The sequence below is a fragment of the Tetrao urogallus genome (assembly GCF_951394365.1).
Source record: "Tetrao urogallus genome assembly, chromosome: 2".
NCBI classification, from domain to species: Eukaryota; Metazoa; Chordata; class Aves; order Galliformes; family Phasianidae; genus Tetrao; species Tetrao urogallus.
Genome location: NC_136814.1, coordinates 30614181 through 30632884, shown reverse-complemented (window position 1 = coordinate 30632884; position 18704 = coordinate 30614181). Strand labels below are relative to the sequence as shown.

The 18704-nt window shown below is 36.8% G+C and overlaps 1 protein-coding gene across 1 annotated transcript in view; it reads left to right on the top strand.

The window, feature by feature from the left end:
* Nucleotides 1–18704, top strand: part of LTBP1 (latent transforming growth factor beta binding protein 1) — a gene marked incomplete at both ends in the record, with an annotated part of 180805 nt that overhangs the window by 111520 nt on the left and 50581 nt on the right. Inside the window, 9 exons of the mRNA XM_079550558.1 lie at nucleotides 1621–1743; nucleotides 3100–3267; nucleotides 5916–6149; nucleotides 8108–8130; nucleotides 9103–9202; nucleotides 9791–9889; nucleotides 14262–14387; nucleotides 15491–15616; nucleotides 16341–16463. Of these exons, the coding sequence (XP_079406684.1) occupies nucleotides 1621–1743; nucleotides 3100–3267; nucleotides 5916–6149; nucleotides 8108–8130; nucleotides 9103–9202; nucleotides 9791–9889; nucleotides 14262–14387; nucleotides 15491–15616; nucleotides 16341–16463 (1122 nt within the window). The remainder of the gene's footprint in view (nucleotides 1–1620; nucleotides 1744–3099; nucleotides 3268–5915; nucleotides 6150–8107; nucleotides 8131–9102; nucleotides 9203–9790; nucleotides 9890–14261; nucleotides 14388–15490; nucleotides 15617–16340; nucleotides 16464–18704) is intronic.

Here is an 18704-nt window from a genome sequence, read left to right as displayed (position 1 = left end):
GTTTTTTGTAATAATATCTATATCTTCCTTGTTGAGCCTGATATGTTGAAAATGGAGAGTACAATACACGCATTCTTCCTAAGAACTTTGCAGCAGTGTCAATACGTTTCTATTTTGGAATTTTTCAGGAATGTCTTCAGTTTGTGGACTGTTTTATTTAGCTCATTCCTCTTAATAGTCACAGAAAATGCAATATTGAAACAGTGATGGTATTTCCTTTTGGAATCAGTTGGCACTCTGTAGATTCTTTCAGTCCTGTTATAAGATTTCAGGGCAAAATAATGAACCTAATTAGACTAAGCAACTGAAGAAGGTGTCTAAAAATTTTCAAGTGCATTAAAACAAGTCCAGTTGACATCTTCTGTATAAGTGAAATTCATAAACAATATACTGCTTATATAGGATACCTTCCTGCTCAGATTGGATGTGTCAAAGCATAGACTGCTCTAGTTAAAGATCTTTAGAGTATTTCAGCAGTTTTTTCTTCTCTTTTTTCCTTTACCATTCTCCTTTTTCAATAGTCTGCTCCCTCTGGGGTCAGAAGGTCATACAGTCTGGGAATTTCACTAAGTAATTCCTTTGAGGCAGAGCTGATCTTTTGTAATTTGTGTTGTTTCCATCGTATTTCATCCAAAGTTACTGAATATAAATTATCAACCTTGTCAATTGTGGCTAAGTGCATAGAGGTGAAGTCAGTGTCAAGATTAGATTGGGTACAGTAGTGGAAAAGCTAAGGGATAAGATCAGCACTGAATTTGCTACTGCTATTCTGTTGTGCTGTGAATTTAAGTCATATCATAACACACTGACAGACAGGTAGTCAAACCTGTGGAGTAAAATGAAGGCAGTAATGTGAAAGATTTTAAAGATGCTTTCTGTAGGTTTCCAAAAGCTAATTCCAGCACAGCTGTTACATTTTACAAATTCAGTTTCTTATCATCATTGATCATCATCATTGATCGCAACATACGATATCATCAAACCTGTGAAGAGTTCATAAAAACTAAGAGGAAAGTTAATATATATTATGTACTTTACTATGTACTTTAATGGTCACTACTACCTAATTTCCAGAAGGCAGACTGAAATATCAGACTTGTGCTCAAATCTTCTCTATACAGCAGTGTAGGCAATTTTTCCTAGCTTAGTCTTATGTAGGATTAATGTGCATAAACATTTTTAAGTAGATGTATTTCAATGTGCTTCTGCTATTCTTCTTAGAGATAAGCCAGGACAGACAAATTATGGGCTTGTGCTTGCCTTTGCTTTCCTTCAGTCCCTTCTTTTCCTTCTTTCTAAGATTTTCATTATTGGTGCAAACCTACATTGTTACTGTCTCCTGGAATAAAATGCTGGTTTGCCTGACTTGGTTACAGCTGGTATCTAGATGATTGTCTAAGAGTAAGTAAATTATAGATCCAATACCAGACATGATAGAGACCTGAATGCATGAGACATTAGAGAATAATTCAGTGACAGCCTGGAAGAGACAGTGTCGCAACCAGCCTGGTAACAGCAAATTTCATCAAACAAGTCTCAGCAATTGTTAATTATTGTGAACTTATGTTCCTATGGGTGCAATCCTGTTTCAGTATCTGATTATTTTGAATTTTTCCACAGATATCAATGAATGTCAGTTACAGGGAGTGTGCCCTAATGGTGAGTGTTTGAATACCATGGGCAGCTACAGATGTACCTGCAAACTGGGATTTGTGCCAGATCCTACCCTTTCAAGATGCATAGGTGAGTAATAGTGCAGATCTAAGTACTGAAATAGATGCTTAGTTGCAATTCATTATGAGAGTTTATATAACTGACGCTTACTGCTCCAAGCTGTACTTGTCTTTTTTCATGTTCTCTTACTCAACTTGTTTAGCCATTCTGAGCACTCACGCTTCTTTTTTGTCTCTTTCCTGGAAGCCCTGGACCATCAGCCATCCAGATTCTTGTCCTGTTCTTCCTTTCTCAAAGCCTTCAAAAGACTGATTCAGCCTCCTACCCTCTTGAGTCTTTCTCACCAGTGTGTAATTCTTTTTCACGTTTTTTTCCCTTTCTGTTATTTCCCCAGCCTACATCAGCTCTGTATCCTACACTCTCCTCTTCCGTCTCTGCAGCTTTAGCCTGGGTAGTTTCCATTATGGTTTTATAGAAGGCTGAAAGGCCTCTCCCTCACACACCTCTCTTTTCTTCTTTGAGAGTTTTGAAATCCCCATGTTGTAAAAGCATTGGAGCTTTTAGGGGTGGAAGACTGCTACACATAGTGTTGATGTAAGCAAAACAGCATATTTTTCCAAGTCTGAGCTATAGACATTTTTGCCTTAGATTTGTGAAGTATAATAAAATCAGGTTGAAGCAAACAGACTGCAGCAGTTCAAACAGGTTAAGTACAATGAAATTTAAGTGGGAGAAAAATGTTTATTGTGTTAAGTGCTAGGGAAGATGAGTAATTGGTATTGCTCATTTCACCATTTATTGTCAATAAAACAAAACATCTTCAAATCTAAACCTCAAGGTATGACCTAAAGAATGTGGATTATATTAGGTATCTTCTTATCATTTTTATTTTACTCCATTTTTTAATTCCAAAAGGAATAGACATTTTACTTTACAATCTCAGTAACCCGATGTGGGTTTTTATGTGGGGCTGAGAAGTAACTTTGAACAATTTTCAGAACTTCTGATTTCTCTGAAGCGTAAATTACATTCCTGTGTTGCCGTAGCAAAGCAGATAATCCAATGCTTCCATCAGTGTGGTACAACAGCAGATTTTAACTAGTGTTCTAGTATGCAGTGCAAAATTATATCTATGCAGCGTGCCCAATGGAATTCTGCACAGAGCTCCTGGTTAACATTCTGGGCTTGAAGATTAAGTGCAAAATGCATGCTATGAGATCAGGCTGGATAGTAGTGCAAACATTAGTAGCTAGAAAACAGGAACAATGAAAAATACTGTTTCTACACATGTACAAGTCATAGAATTATGGAGCATTAATAAGAAAAAAAAGCATAAATAAGATAAAGCAACATAGATTCAGCAGCCATGTAGACACATATTGGAAACAGTGAACAGTACCATCCTCTCTTCCACTTCCATTGCAGCTGATAGTCCTATGGTTGCTGAAGAGAAAGGACCCTGCTACCGGTTTGTTAGCGCAGGAAAGCAATGCATGCATCCTCTTTCTGTGCAGCTCAGCAAGCAGCTTTGCTGTTGCAGTGTTGGAAAAGCCTGGGGCCCAAACTGTGAGAAGTGCCCCCTTCCAGGAACAGGTAAGAACCACTCTTTAAAATTAAAAAAAATTTGTTACACGTTCTTTTTAAATTAAAATAATAATAATCCAATAATTGATTTGAAAATAAATTGTGTCTGTCAGTAAATTAGGACTGTAATGTTATTACAGTTTCTCTGTGATAGTAGAATACTTATGTACTTCTTAAAGGCACAGGTGAAAGGATGATAGCGTTTGATAGTTAAAATTGCTGGTCACTGCTTCAGAGTTCTTTCTGTTCTCTGACTTTGCCTAAAAATTAAATGACCAAAGTTGGAGTCTGGTAAAAATTGGTATATATTGTGTCTTGTCCAAGTATATGGTCAAATTAATATCCTTAAAAACATCATTGAATATCACTTATTGTGACACATACAATGTCCCTCCTGATCAGTATTTTAACACAGATATTTGTTTTGTAATTTACTCTTCATACCGAATCTGCTGCTGAAGATGTCACTGTTATATACAAATAATGCATCTTTCTGGAATGCTGTAAGGATTCAGATTTTGAAAAGTAACTAATGGTTTTGGGAAATCCACAGCTAACAGAGGTGCAGTGAAAGTAACAGGTTCCTTATTTCGTTAAGCTGGGCTTATGGAATGTAATGGAAATAACCACAATTTTTGAGTATTTCAATTGATATTTAAAGCCATTATTTCCCATTATTGGGTTGCTAGTTTGCTGATTATGATTTTGAATTCCAGCTTCATTTCAGATAATATTTCTTATAACCTTTTAATGAAACAAAATGCATTTTCATCAAGTGACTAGCAATGCTAATGTAAATGCTTTATAAGAATATTGCATGAGACTTCGTGTCCAACTCCATATATTCTGGAGCCGAGAATATATCTTTTTTTTTTTTTTTTTTTTTTTTTACAACAGTGACTGCTTTCTTGTCATAAAAATACATCATTTAATATGATACTGATATTTTAATGGCTGTTCTTAATGTAAAGACTTGGGAGAAAATCTGTGAGTAGAAAGTTTTGATGAGCTATGTGGGAAACACTTTTCCCATTTCATGGCGACTTTTGTTATTTAAAAACATGTTCCTTTCTGTAACAGGTTAAATTCATAATGATCTTTCAGAGTTTTCAATGAAAAATGTGTGAAAGTGGGGTGTTCCAGAATGGGGTAATGTATTTACTGCAGCATCCCATGTTACTGTAAGAGTCACTGCATTTAAAAGTCATCATCTCTTTCTGATATCTTTTAAAATATTTGTATGAAGTAGGCCAGTTCTACAGAGACTGAAAATGGCCAGATTTGTATATGCAGGTGTTGAGAGCACTTTTATAAGTTATGTAAGAATCAAGTCCACCTTTCTATTCTGCATTTGAGAGAATATGACCCAAATTAAGATTTCCTATACCGACATCCAAAGGGATGGGTTTCAAGTTGTCTGTCTTCCTTCTGTGACCAGAACTCTCACCTTCAATTGGGTGTTCTTCTGCCAAAATTTGATATTAATGTTTCCCAAAGTATTTCATTATTTTGAATCCACTAGATTTAATCAGTTTCACCTTTCATCTTTCTCTAGTACTAATATACTATCTGTATTCACTGCAAATATATCATTTGTAGTCAAAAATCTGTAACTTAATATATAATTCAAATACTTCATTGATGAGGTATCTATAGCAAGTATTTTGTGTTTTTCTTTTAGATTCTGATTTCTTTTTTAACCCTGGTGTGTTTTCAGAGTAATATTTGTGAATCTACCAATGTCCCACCCTGTACATCCCTTAAGAAATTGTAAGAAATCACGTCAGGCACTTGGAAGACTACATCTGTGGTGTTTCATCCTGACATGGGCTTTGCCTATAGCAATGAGAACAAAGAAGCAGTGCCAGACTCCTAAAGTCCCTTGTCTCTGACAGGAGCATAACTGTTATCTTTGGTGGGAACAAAGCCTTCTACTAGGACTGCAAAACCTGATGCTCATGTAGAACATTTGCACAGATCAGAGCAAGTTCTGCTGCCTAACTTTTATTCCCTTGCAATATAGCAGCCTTCTAAATGAGATTGTTGCCCCTCTCTTCCAGTCGTGATTTGGGTTTACTTTTTTTTTTCTTTTTTTTTTCCCCCATGATCCTCATCCAGCTCACTGAGGTCTTTAGGAGGACTCACTTGTTTCAGTACAATTTGCATCAGGGCTGGTATGAGACTTCTAATGGGTATCACATGGGATACTGTTTCTGATTGATACTCTTCCGTTCCTTTAGTACAGGAATTATGAGACTCTTTTCCTTTAGTTTCTGCAAAAAAGGAGTGACAAATAGTAATTTTCATTCCTTATGATAATGGCAATTTGCATATTTAAATTTGCACTCAGGATGTACTGTTTGGAGAAGATTAATTTTAAAAATGATCTTGATAGATCATAATGATGGATTAAATGTAACTGAAGAAAGATGTTAAACTGTAGTGGAAACCTAGGAAAGAGCATCCGGAACATGCTTTTGGGAGAACGTTCAGTCATACTAGTATGCAATGCAGTTTCTCTTTAAATATTTTTTGAAATAAAAATGTGTATACAGTAGCAGATTAAATTTATTAGTGGTTTTCATTATGTTTTCCACTATGTCAACATATTGCACTTTTAGACTCCTAAAAGGAATATTTTCCCATCCCAAATCTAGCTGCTTTTAAGGAAATCTGCCCTGGTGGAATGGGTTATACGGTTTCTGGCCCTCACAGAAACAAGCTATATCATCACCCTGCAGTTAGAGTACAGCCACCTGTCATTGGCAAGACCCCGATTACTCAACCTGTTGCTAAAGGTACTTCTCCTCCACCTCTCCCAGCAAAGGAAGAGCCGGTGGAGGCACTGACCTTCTCACAGAAAAGTGAGCCTGACATGGCTGTGCAAGAAGGTGAGAGTGGGAAAATTCAGTCTTTCTATTTTTCTGTGCATGTGTCTTCAGTGGTATGTTTCTTTGCACAGTAGCTGTGTACAGCTCAGGACAAAGGAGTCACTTCCCAAGGCAGATCATTCTGTGTAATAGATGATTTATCTTATGGGATAGATTTCTGGAGTTACGTATAGCTCCCAGCATATGCTGAGAGCACTATCGAAAGAGAGAAATTGCTTTAGTCTGATTAACGTTTATGATAAGAAATAGCAAATGTATGATGTGTAAAAGTGTTTATTATCTCTAAAATATAACAAAGGACTCAGCTCGGGTTTTGATTCACTGATATTTGGGTGGCAGGGTGAAGGGCTCATTAGTATCTCTGTAGAATAGCACCACCTGATTTGGGCATGCCTTACCAGCCTGTGGCCACATTTCATCCCCCTCAGATGTGCACTCCTTCAGCCTGACCACTTTGGACTGTTTAATGGTTAGCTGATTCCCTTACTTATATTCTTGCAGACTCTTTGTGGTTTTCTACAAGCTCTGCTAAGAACTTCTTAAGTTCTCTAAGAACAGCTGCAATTGCCCTGAATTTGAAACAAAGACAGAAACAAAGAAATGCAGAAAGCGACAGCATTGCAGATACACAGCCAACAAATTTAGCATGATCTAATTATAGGCAAGCAGAAATACTTTCCTGAAAAACCTGCTGATACAGAGTGCATAGTAAGTTATTTCCAAGCAGTAGCTACTTATCTGTATGTCTGGCCATTACTAGGAAGAGTTTCATTCAGTTGATTTTGCAGAGTTCTATGCAAGAGGAGTTATTTCCTGTTAGAATCAATGCTCCTGGTTTTGTTTTTGGGAAAAAAAAAATGGTGCTAAACTGAATCTGAGAGAATAAATCATTCAAATACAGTCTGTGCAGGATTGTATAATCTCAGATATGCCTTTGGGTCTTTCTCTGTTAAGAAGTGGTGTATCGTTTCCTCAGAGATCAATTTAGCGATGAGAAGCATTGCCACGTTCTGGTAAATCATGAAACACAGAATCTGACAAAAAGAGGTTTAGTTTTAAAAATAATTTAAAAAGTAAAAGCCCAAAACCACCTTCACAAATGCTTGCTGTGAGTCAGTCATGACACACGTAAATGGTTGAACTTCATATTCCATTTTGGGATGTGTTCAGATTTTGAAGTTTTGAAATTTTATTAGCAGGTCTCCCAGGTCTGCTAGTCAGCCTCCCCTGCTAATACTGAAGAGACTGAAGTGCAAAGAGGGATATGTCTGATTTTTTCTCCTATGGAAAATGTTGATTTTCAAGTGAAAAACATTCCTAAAAGGTCTTATAGAGCCATACAGATTTTCATCAATAAAAGGCAAATTAAAAAAAAAAAAAGCAAACTGCAGTGGAAAATGAAAAGTTGCATGACATGTCTACCCCTTTCCTAAAAACGAAGTAATTTTTTTGTGAAAAATAAGACAAAAATACTTTTGCTTACATTAAAAAAAATCTACTTTAACACATTTTTCTTTAACAATGAATTTCTAAAAGATTGTTACTGATTATTTACATGTCACTATGATAATGGAATTAACTAACCTTTAAATAATCACAGATGCTGATATTACCTAAGGAATTGTAAGAGTTTAGTCAGAGAATAAGTTACAAATGAGTTTCTTGAATTGTTTTGAAGCAAAAAAAAAAGAAAGAAACCTGTTAGAAGGCTGAATGCTAAGTAAATAATTATAAGCATTGGTTGGTGTGCAGAATCCTTGATGGTTGCAGGTTAGCTTTTACATTTGTTTTAGGAACACTACTTCAGTTTTTCAAAATTTTGGAATAAGGATGGAGTCTGAAAGCTTTCTGTAATGGTAACAACCATCTTCAAATGTGATAGTAGTTTAAAATTGAATGGTGTAAGTTGGTGCTATGTGAAGATTGATTAATTTTCTTTTTTTTCTTTCTGGTTTTAGTGGCAACTGCAGCCCCTGATCAGGTAAAACATCATGTAATATGTGTAGGAATTAGAATGTCGGCAATGTGTGCAGTCTATGATACAGTAACTTTGAAGAGCATTTAGGGGTTGTGGGGTACAAACAACTCTTTTTGAACAAAAAGTGCTCGTGTTATCATACATAAAGAACAGGCAAATAGGGAAGTACAGCAAATAAATGACTTTAATCTCCCTTTGCTGTTGGTAAAGTTCTGTATTGTTCTGTCTGATCCTGGAGTCTGTATTTTAAGGAGGATATTGAAAACTGCAGGCAGTATGAAGGAGAGGCACTGATGACTGACTGACAACTACAGAAAGTGAGTTGGAGGCGAACAGCAGGAAGCTGTGAGGACTGTTTGTGACGCCTGCCTGAGCGACTCATTAATACCTACTTCAGTTGCATAGTTTTTTAGGATCGAAATATGTTTAGCAGAGAACAGGTGCTTATTTGTTTTTAGGTCCTCCATTCTGGAAGTTTTAGGTCATCTCTGCTGAAGATCATAGGATCCATTATGAATAACTGCAGCTGTGCTTCATACCTTTTTCCTAAAGGCTTACAAGCATCTAACACAAAAATCTGATGTTCAGAGCAATAGCTAAGAGAGAACCTTTCACAGTTGTCAAAGATTTCCAGATGTGACTGTATACTTTTGTGTGATGCTGAATTTCAATTAAATACTATTTTTAAGCAATTAAAGACCAGAAGATGGAGAACTACGGAATGATGAAGCTAAAGATAGGATTAGAATCTCCATGAAATGGCTCCTTCAAATAAAACCAGTGTTAATTTGAATGCCATTGTTTAAAAACAGTATTCCTTGTTCTTTAATATTTATATTGATGATTAATTACTAGCTATCCAAAACCTCTCATGGGAGAATATTAACAGTTTCTCAATCCAAGAGTTCTTGGTTTCTTATGATAGCTGAATTAAGACAGCATTTTCAGAAAGTAAATTTCTAATTATTCTTTTAGGAATTAGTTTCACTTGATCAAGAAAAGCAAATCCTAGAACCTGGACAGCCTCAGCTTTCTCCTGGAATTTCAACTATTAACCTGCATCCACAGTTTCCAGGTAACTTGTCTTTCAGTGAAGAGTACTTGCAACTCTTTAAAGAATGGGAGAATAGCAATGGTAACAGAGTAATGAAAAACTGACTGCAACTTAATAAGCTATTTTTCCATGAGCAGAAAGGGTGGAAAAAAAGAAACCAGCCATGGAAGCTGAAGCAGGATGAATTGAGAGGTTGGCATTGTTTGGGTGCTATGCAAGTGTCAAATGTGAAACAAAGATATGCTGTAGACAAAAGTGATATCCTGGAGTGAGTATGTGAGATTTGAATGTCAGCAGAGTTAAAGCCTTATAATCCACTCAAGAGAAAACTTAATGAGTGCCTTCTTGTAGAAGTATGTGTAACTTCAAATGCAGATTTTTTTCTGTTCTTGCTTTCTTCAGCACCTCAGTTTTTTTCAGAAATGTAAAATGGTAGAATGATGGCTACCCAGTTACACTATTTTTTTCTACTCCAGATCTAAGCAGAATAAACTAGTGAAAAGCCTCATAGTATCTGGCTAGTTCAGTATCATGTGGGGATGGTCTGAGGGTTTAGGAATGGTTTGTTTGTTTTTTATATATGATTAATTTCCATTCTGTGTCACACAGTAGTGATTGAGAAAACATCTCCTCCTCTGCCTGTTGAAGTTGCTCCTGAAGTCTCTACTTCGAGTGCAAGTCAAGTAATTGCACCTACTCAAGTTACAGGTATTGTGCTTCCTTTTAAGTACTAAAATAAGTTAAGAAATGACTGTGAATTCCTGACATAGTAACTTGTTCCACATTACTTTAGAATTAGAATAGCTAAGACAATATTGCTGTAGAACAGAAAGAAGTACTCTATGGAGAGGTAGGAAGAAAAAGTACAGAAATTAGGGTGCTGTCACCAGAGCCTGGAACAGGCCCTCCCAGGATTGTGATTTTTGTGGCCGCAAATACATGGTAGAAACAAAAATGAGTAATTCTACCTCATACTGCCCAATCTGCAACTGTAGACCAATAGTCAGTGTGAACTATTGACTCATGAATAGCAGAGACAAATATGCATTTACAGCATTTTCAGTGTTTTAAAAAGATGCACAACTCTATTTTGATGTGTTCAAAGGAGCTGTGATTTATAACTGGAGTTTCTAGACATGACCATAATTCAGAAAATAAAAGTAAGACTATACAGTCAGTGAAGTGAATAGTATCAAGCAGAACAGGTATAGTCAGTCTGGTGTATGCCCTGTCTGAGCTTTACAGACTAGCCAGGCTGTTGGAGGTGGAGGGTTCAAAAAGTGACAAGAGGAACATCCTGATGCAAGCTTTGCTCTTAGAAGAGTACTAAGCAGCAACCAGATAGATACAGTGGACAGTGGAGTAGCAAAGTCTAGTGTTACACGGTCCAGAGGTAAAAGTTGAATGTATAAAAGTTGAGGAAGTGAGACTGAAGAAGTGTATGCATTTTTATTTTTTTTTTCCCCTTCAAGACCATGAAGAGACCTCTGCAGGTAGAGAATATGACTAACATTAGGTACCGGTAAAGGTGTTGAGTGGGTGAGCAAAAGAAACACTGAGGAGCAATATCACATTATACTGTGAGCTACTAAATCAAGGTTTGTGGACTAAATAAATTCCAATTCAGGACTGAAAAAACAAGAGAGATTATGTCAGGCTCCGGATGTGATGATGGATGTTGAGTTTTCATCCTCAGGCTGTATTCCTTCTGGAAAACTGTGGTAGAAGTGATTTTTTGTCAGTGACAGAGAAGGATTATACGTGAACTAAAATCCTTGTTGCTATCCCCATTTTGTCCTTTGACAGAGAAGGCAGCTTTTGCAAAGCATCAGAAACCATTTTAGATATCTGGGACAGAAAATCTCCCAATTAAAGTGGATTACAAAAGACTCTTTCTCTTTGAAACTGAAGCGGACTATTTCCGATGTGATCTTGCAAGAACTGCAAACTGTGGGCTGTTCTTTGAAACTTCCAGCATTTCCTTTCTATCTATACTCATTTTTTCCATACGTGCAGGTTGTGTGAGTGAGTCTTCTTTTCAGGTCTTCTGTCTTGTTTGTGGAGCTGTCCTGTCTGCTGTCCTGCGGAAGTTCACTACATTTTAATATCAAAATGTTGATTAACCAGAAAAAAACTACTTACATTTTTAAAAAGCAACCAGTTTAAGAGACCATCTGTGGAAATTCCCAGAATTTAGTGTGTTACATGTGTGGATGGAAGCCAATTTTGCCACAGTTTACTTACAGCATTTATAACTGTAGGATTTTTCTCAACCATTTCTTATACCAGGGAGGGCTTGCCAGTATGAGAGATGCTAGAATTATGCCATGGTTTTGTAGTTCAGTATTCTCTGTGTATTTTAACTTCCTTTTTCTTATGATGCTCAACTTAATGCTGCCATTAAGTTGGATGCCATTAAATTTGAAACAGCAAGCGTGTAGGGAAATCTGTACTGCCATACTCATGGCTAACCATTTCTTACTTTGTGCATAATTTTCTCTGTTGCTGCTTTTGTCCCATATGTTAAAAGTGATTCCATGTTTGTATATCAGTACCTCTTATAGGGTTAATTCTGGAGCACCCGTGGAAAAATTGTTCAATTTCATTTGGTCAGATATATTGCGGTACAGATCTTAGTATCTCTTTGCTCCAAATCCGTGAATTTCCTTTCATGCTCTAGCATTCAGCCCAATTTTAGCTCTTTGATACTTTCATAGATATGTTGATTGAACTATATAGTTGGATAAGAGCTTGCTAATCTAGTTCAACATGCCCTGCAGTCTTCATATTCCTACTTTATCATTGCATCTCTTAAACTCCTATTTTATCATTATCTCAGCGCATAGTGTGTTATTTGAATACTAGAAGTGTTGACCATTCCTCTCCTTGTAATACATGAGGGCTTCTCTGAAAGTAATGCCTCCTATCTTACTATGTTGGCCCATGACGTCAGAGATGGGTGTTGGTGATATGGCAGTAGAGGTTGAACCTTCCTGTCGATATTGCATTTTGTTGCCATGTCACAGATTGCAGCAGAGGGGCAGTCTGATATGAAAATGCATATGAAGCAAAGGTGTGTCATCAAATTTCTCCATGTGGAAAAAATTGCTCTTACTGACGTTCATCAGTGCTTGCTAGACATTTCTGGAAACCAAACAGTGGTTGTTAGCGTGGTGAGGCAGTAGGTGGTGCATTTCAGCAGAGGTGATGGTGATGTGAAATGTAAGCTACAATCTAGATGGCCTTATGCAGCTTGTCACACCACAAAATAGCATCTGGATCATCTCATTGTTGCAACTTGGCGGATTATGATCTGGGAATTGTGTATGGAGCTGAACATCAGCTTCAATGCATTGGAAACAATGGTGGCAACATTGGAATATTGCAAAGCTTGCACCAAGTGGGTCCCACCATTGCTTACACAGGAACAGAAAGAACACCGTATTCAAATTCAAATTTGTCAGGACCTACTGAACCAAGGCTGAAGGTGACAGTTTCCTGGATTGATCGCATCGTTACCAGTGGCAAGACATGATATCACCGCTGTGACTCTGTGGAGTAGTGACATGTGAGTTCCCCATTGAAGAAAAAGTTCCAGAGGCAACCCTCAGCATGTAAAGTGATGTCCACTGTCTTTTGGGATAGGAAAGGGGTAATTCTTCTAGGTTTCCTGGAACCTGGACAAATAATTCTGACCACTGCCTTGTGATAAGATGAAGACTCAAACTTGTAGAGTCAGACCAGAGAAGACGACACCTTTCTTCTACAGCACGATAACTCCAGGCCTCATATCAGCTAGAAAACAGTGGAGCACATTGCCTATATTGACTGGCCTGTCCTACCGCACCCACCTCATAGTCAGGGTTTGGCACGTTCTGACTTCCATCTGCTTGGGCCAAAGAAAGATGGACTGTGTGGGCAATGTTTTCCTGGAAACTGTGTTATCATAGCGGTTGTGAACAGTGGGTCATCTCCACTGGTTCAGACTTTTGAGTGCAGCATGTGGGCTCTTGATCACTGCTGGTGAAAATGCATGGCTAATGGTGGTGTCTATGTGAAAAGGAGTATTTTATAGCCACAGCTGTGCTCTATCAGATTGTGTTATTGTGCTCTTTGTATGTGTTATAGTTTCCACAGAAATAAATAGGAGGCATTACTTTTGGAGAGACCTACATGCTTGCATTTGGAGTAACTGATTCTAGTTGTTTGATGGTTGGTTTAACCCACTAGGACTTATGGAGAATTCTAGGATTTTCCTTCTTGCAGTATGTTGTGCATTCTATAGTTAACCTTGGTAGATATATATTATAATAGATATATATTATATATCTATTATTAGATATATATTAATATATATTATATATTATATTATATATATTATATATTATATTATATATAATATATATTATATATTATAATATATATTATATTATATTATAAATATATATATATTAATAATATATATAGATATATATTATATATCTATATATTAGATATATATTAATGTTTTTTCTGTTATTCTTCTTTCATAAATTATAACTTCTAAGAATATGATTTCTTAGAAGTTACCATTTCATATATAACCTTAATTAAATATACATCCAGATATATTAATTGGTATTCTTTGCAGTAACATGCATACTCAGAGAATTTCTGAAACAACTCTTTGAGCATCCAGTGCTGCCCTTTACTGTATATCCTTATCTTACAAAGACATCCAAGCTGGTAACAGATGTATTATATTCTGTAAGGGAAAAAAAGAAAAAAAATTGGAAACCCACCATGCGTATTTTCTTAATCTTTTCTATAAAGATTAAATTGTATATCTTTTTCTTATATTCTTGTAGTGTGTTTTTGTTTCCATTTATAGATATTGGATGAGATATGAAAAGATGTCATTAGGAAAAGCCTGGATGTTTTCTTTATCTACCAGATAAATTACCTATTACTGAAGCTCAGGACTCAAAAGGTTGATTTGCAGTTGCTTTCGGGCCCAAGTTTTTTCTTGGATTACAGAATATTATGCATTTAAGCAACTTTTTGGGAGAGTATAATTTGAAGTTTTGTTCTCTTTGCTTAGAAATCAACGAGTGTACAGTTAATCCTGATATCTGTGGAGCAGGACACTGCATTAATTTGCCTGTGGGATACACCTGCATCTGCTACGAGGGATATAGACTTAATGATCAGCAGACAAAATGCTCTGGTATGAATGGCTGCTTTCAAAGATCTGAAATAATTGTATTATGAAATGTTTGAAATGTAGAGTCTAATCAGGAGGGATTTGCTATAAAGCAGTCAGGAGCTGCTTCCTCTACCAAATGCTTCCTAACTACACAGAAACTAGTTCTTGTATGTCAAATGAAGTTTCCCAGCTTGTCTCTGATACAGCTTTTCACCACTCAGAACTGAATGCAAATTTAATTAAAGTTGAATGAAAGACTTTCCTTTGTGAGATGAGACAGACCATCTCTTCTCAGTTTGGAATCAAAGCATCTAAAATTGCCAAACTGCTTGGAAAAAACACACTTCTGTTCAGAGAAGGAGCAGCCAAAGTAGTGCCTGTTTCTCAGAATGATTTGACAAACAACCAGCTTTTGCATCTGGACTAAATCCAGTCATTTTGTTAGGCCTTTCCTTTCCAATCACTTGCAGAAAAAGAGAAGGAATACTGTAGGCATCCCAGAAGCACATTAACAGATCTGTAAGTGAGCTCTTTGTCCCCTCACAGCTACTAAATTGTGGAACAGGGAGCTCTGATGAGAATGAGGAGTAGCCTAGGCTGGCTCTGAATGAGTCATTTCAGATTTGGAAGCAGCTGAATCGATATCTTTCCTCCTTTCAGAGAATGCTGGTTTCTCTGTAACTCGGATCAGGAAGGCTTAATTATATCATATTTCCAGATTGTATACCAGCAGTTTTTTATGCTACCAGAAATCCAGTATCTTCACAGTGATACACATACTATCACATGCAACTATCACATTTAAAGAATAATCTGCATGCACACATGTAGCCAAATGGCAACTTAAAATCCTTCCATTTCATCTGAATTGTATTTCTGTTCTATGTCCGCTTACACTCAGTGCAGTGATTTGAATAGTAATCATGTCACGTTCTTCAGGCCAATGCCTGAAGTCATATAGTCTAAGCCAGTAAGAGTAGTTTTTTCCAACCAAAACCATTCAGTGCATCTTTTCAAATAGTTACAATAATTACAGGACAGTCTTTTCAAAAGCATCACATATGAGCATTGACTGAATCACAACTATGTTATTCTACAGTCTTATATTATTATTTCTTTTATAGATATTAATGAGTGTAATCAGACACCTCATCTCTGTTCCCTTGGACGCTGTGAAAATACTGAGGGAAGTTTCCTATGTATTTGCCAAGCTGGATTCATGGCCAGTGAAGATGGAACTGACTGCGTTGGTAATTGTTGCTCTCCTCTACAAAAAAAAAAAAAAAAAAAAAAAAAAAAAAGGAATTGGCAAACTTGTCTAAACCTCCCTGAAATCTCCTTTTGCCTTTTTTCCTTGATGACATTGGTATTGGGCTGATGTCAGGAAGTATTTTTAACTGTCTCTCGCTAGATATTGTGGAGGGTATTTGAGTGAGTTGTCCTACCTATCTGTTGTTGGAAAAAAGTCAAAAAAACATTCAGTATCATATTTATTTAGGAAAACGACCATTTAGTACAAACACCTTATGTGATGGGAAATAAAAATATTCCCAACTCTTTCAGTCAGTAGCAGTTGTAACAAACCATATTTCTGGACGTTAACTGCAAACATCCAAGGATGCTGCAGAGTAACAGAAGCAGATGAAGGTGCTATGATCTTCCTTAGGTTAGTGCTGCCTTGAGCACAAGATGCACCCAGTGGCAAGTAATGTGTTTGCAATCACAGGGTTGATCACTGCCTTCTTCCTACCACCTGACTGTTTCTAGAACTTATTCTCTCTTCAATTACAAGCAACGAGGTAAAGACAAAACTGCTCAATAAAAAGAATTTTAGGGCTGTGACCTGCAAACAGTTTGAAAATCTAACCTTATTTACTAACGTTTACTTAGAGAGGAGTTTAGGGATGATGCAAGCATTTGTTTACTTCATGGTGGAGCAGAGTTTGTCTTAACATCTTTTTTTCATTTCTGCAGATTTTGATGAATGTTCACGACCTCATACTTGTGGGGAAGGTTTCTGTATAAATACTGTTGGCTCGTATAGATGTGAATATTGTGACAGTGGGTACCAGATGAACAGGAGAGGTGAATGTGAAGGTAAGTTCGGACTCTTCACCAGTAGTAACAAGTAATGGTTGCCAAGCCAAACAAATGCAATATGAGGAGGCATTTATTCATGTTGTCTGTTTCCCTATTGACTGCTGTTTCTGATTTCAATAGCAAACTTTACATCTACTTTTTTTTTTTAAAGAAAGCAGGATATTGTGTAGAAATATCAAAATAACTCCACAGAGACTTTTGCATGTTTATTAATTTTTTTACCTGATATCTTTTTTTAATTCATTTCAACATTCATTTGCTGTTTGTTTTCGTATGTCTTGGCACAGTAGCATTACATCTATTTGTGTTCAGAGTTCTTTTCTCCCATTCTACTCTGTGCTTACTTTCATGGGTAATTTCTTTACCTTAGACTTACTGCTGGATTTCTCTCACATTTAGTTTGCCTTCAGGTCATTTAATTCCCCCCTGTGCAGCAGCTAAAAATGACAGAATGTTCAAAAGGGCATTGATTGTTTTATCTTGCAATACGTCCTGGACAATTAAGTTAAGTTACAATTTATTCATATCACAGCAAGTTCCAAATGTTATTGCTGTTTGAACAGATTACGACTGCCTGCTGCTCAAGGGAGGTTTAGCACTGAGACGTGATCTGCAAAGGGAGAATTCTCAGAGGGAGCAAGGTTAAGCAAGAAACGTTTTCAGTTATTTGATGTCTGTAACTGCAGTTCAATTCCTCTTATCTAGATGTAAGATGCTGCAAAGGAATTCCGCCAGTGTGGACAAAATCTGGAACAGCTTATACTGTTTCATCTCAGCACAGTTATTTTGGCAGCACTTGCCATGGAATCCTCTAACTATAAAAGTGCTTGTTTCCAAACAGATTGGGTAATAAGTGATAAGGTGACTATATTTTTTATTAGTTTGGAAATATATATCTAGCAGATATTTCATGTTGCAGGAGATCCTAGGACATCTGAACTTCGCGTTATTTCCATTGTGACATTTTTGCATTTTTTCTTGTTCTTTTTTTCCCCTTTCTTTTCATTTTCAGCACAAACTGTGAACTAAAAACCACGGACAGCTGTTTTATTTTAGTGTAGCTTTTGTTCATCCTTTATTCTAAATTACCTGTGACAGTAAAATTTTTAACATATTAGGTTGCCTAGCAGATAAGCAACATAAAGTTGCTGGGGACATATTTGCTGCTCTGAGCATTACTAAGACATTCCTTTTTCTATTCATATAGGTTTTTTTCCTATTTAATAAAACTTCACACACTGCTCTTAAAACTGTTTTTCCAAATCTTCTCTGTCAGTAGGGAATCTCTGTGACTAAAATAGACTAAAAAATCAGAATATCACGGCGCATTAAATTTCTTATTAACTTGTATTTTAAGTAGTGTGGTGGTGTAATGATATGTAGTCTCCAAAATGAAGTTTTCTGCTGAAAGTTATTTAAGGTTATTTTGGGGAAAATCCCTCCTACACTAAATCCATCGAACCAAGGAAATGACACATTCAGAGAATCATTTTGCCGTGTCATTACACCTACACATTATAGTCAGCCTACCAACAAATTTCGAATTCCACAAATAACTCCTTTCTACCTCCTTCTCACTTCAAAAATAAAAGCAAATATCCCTAAGCTGCACGTAATACATGCAGTTTATTTACGCTTACTTGCCCTATCTTAATTCTCTCTTCAAGCTATATGCACACACAGTGTTGTGGGCCCAGCTGGGGAGACATACAGATTGCATGTACATTCTTCTTGCTGAGCTCCTTGTTCATGGAGTAGTGTTAAAGGCATAGTGGAACATCACTGCAAACAAGTGAGTTTCCTATAAGAAACATAGAGGTGAGACCACACCTGGGGCAGTATTGCTGGTAGATGGACAGATAGACTAGACAATCTTAAAGTCTTTTCCAACCTTTATGATTCTATGAAAATCTTGTGATTTTTGTAAAGCTTTGCAACATTTAGACTTTATTTTGGCAGAAAAATTCTGTACCAAATACATTATTCATGTTACGTGTTTTGAAGCTGAATGTGGTCCAGGCAGTTCTGAGAGCGGGTTTCAGAGGACGGTAGTTTGTTAATTAAAATTTCCCCTATATTCAGCACTAGTGAGGCCGCACCTCGAGTACTGTGTCCAGTTTTGGGCCCCTCACTGCAAGAAAGATATTGAGGCCCTGGAACATGTTCAAAGGAGGGCAACAAAGCTGGTGAGGGGTCTGGAACACAGGCCATATGAGGAGAGGCTGAAGGAGCTGGGAA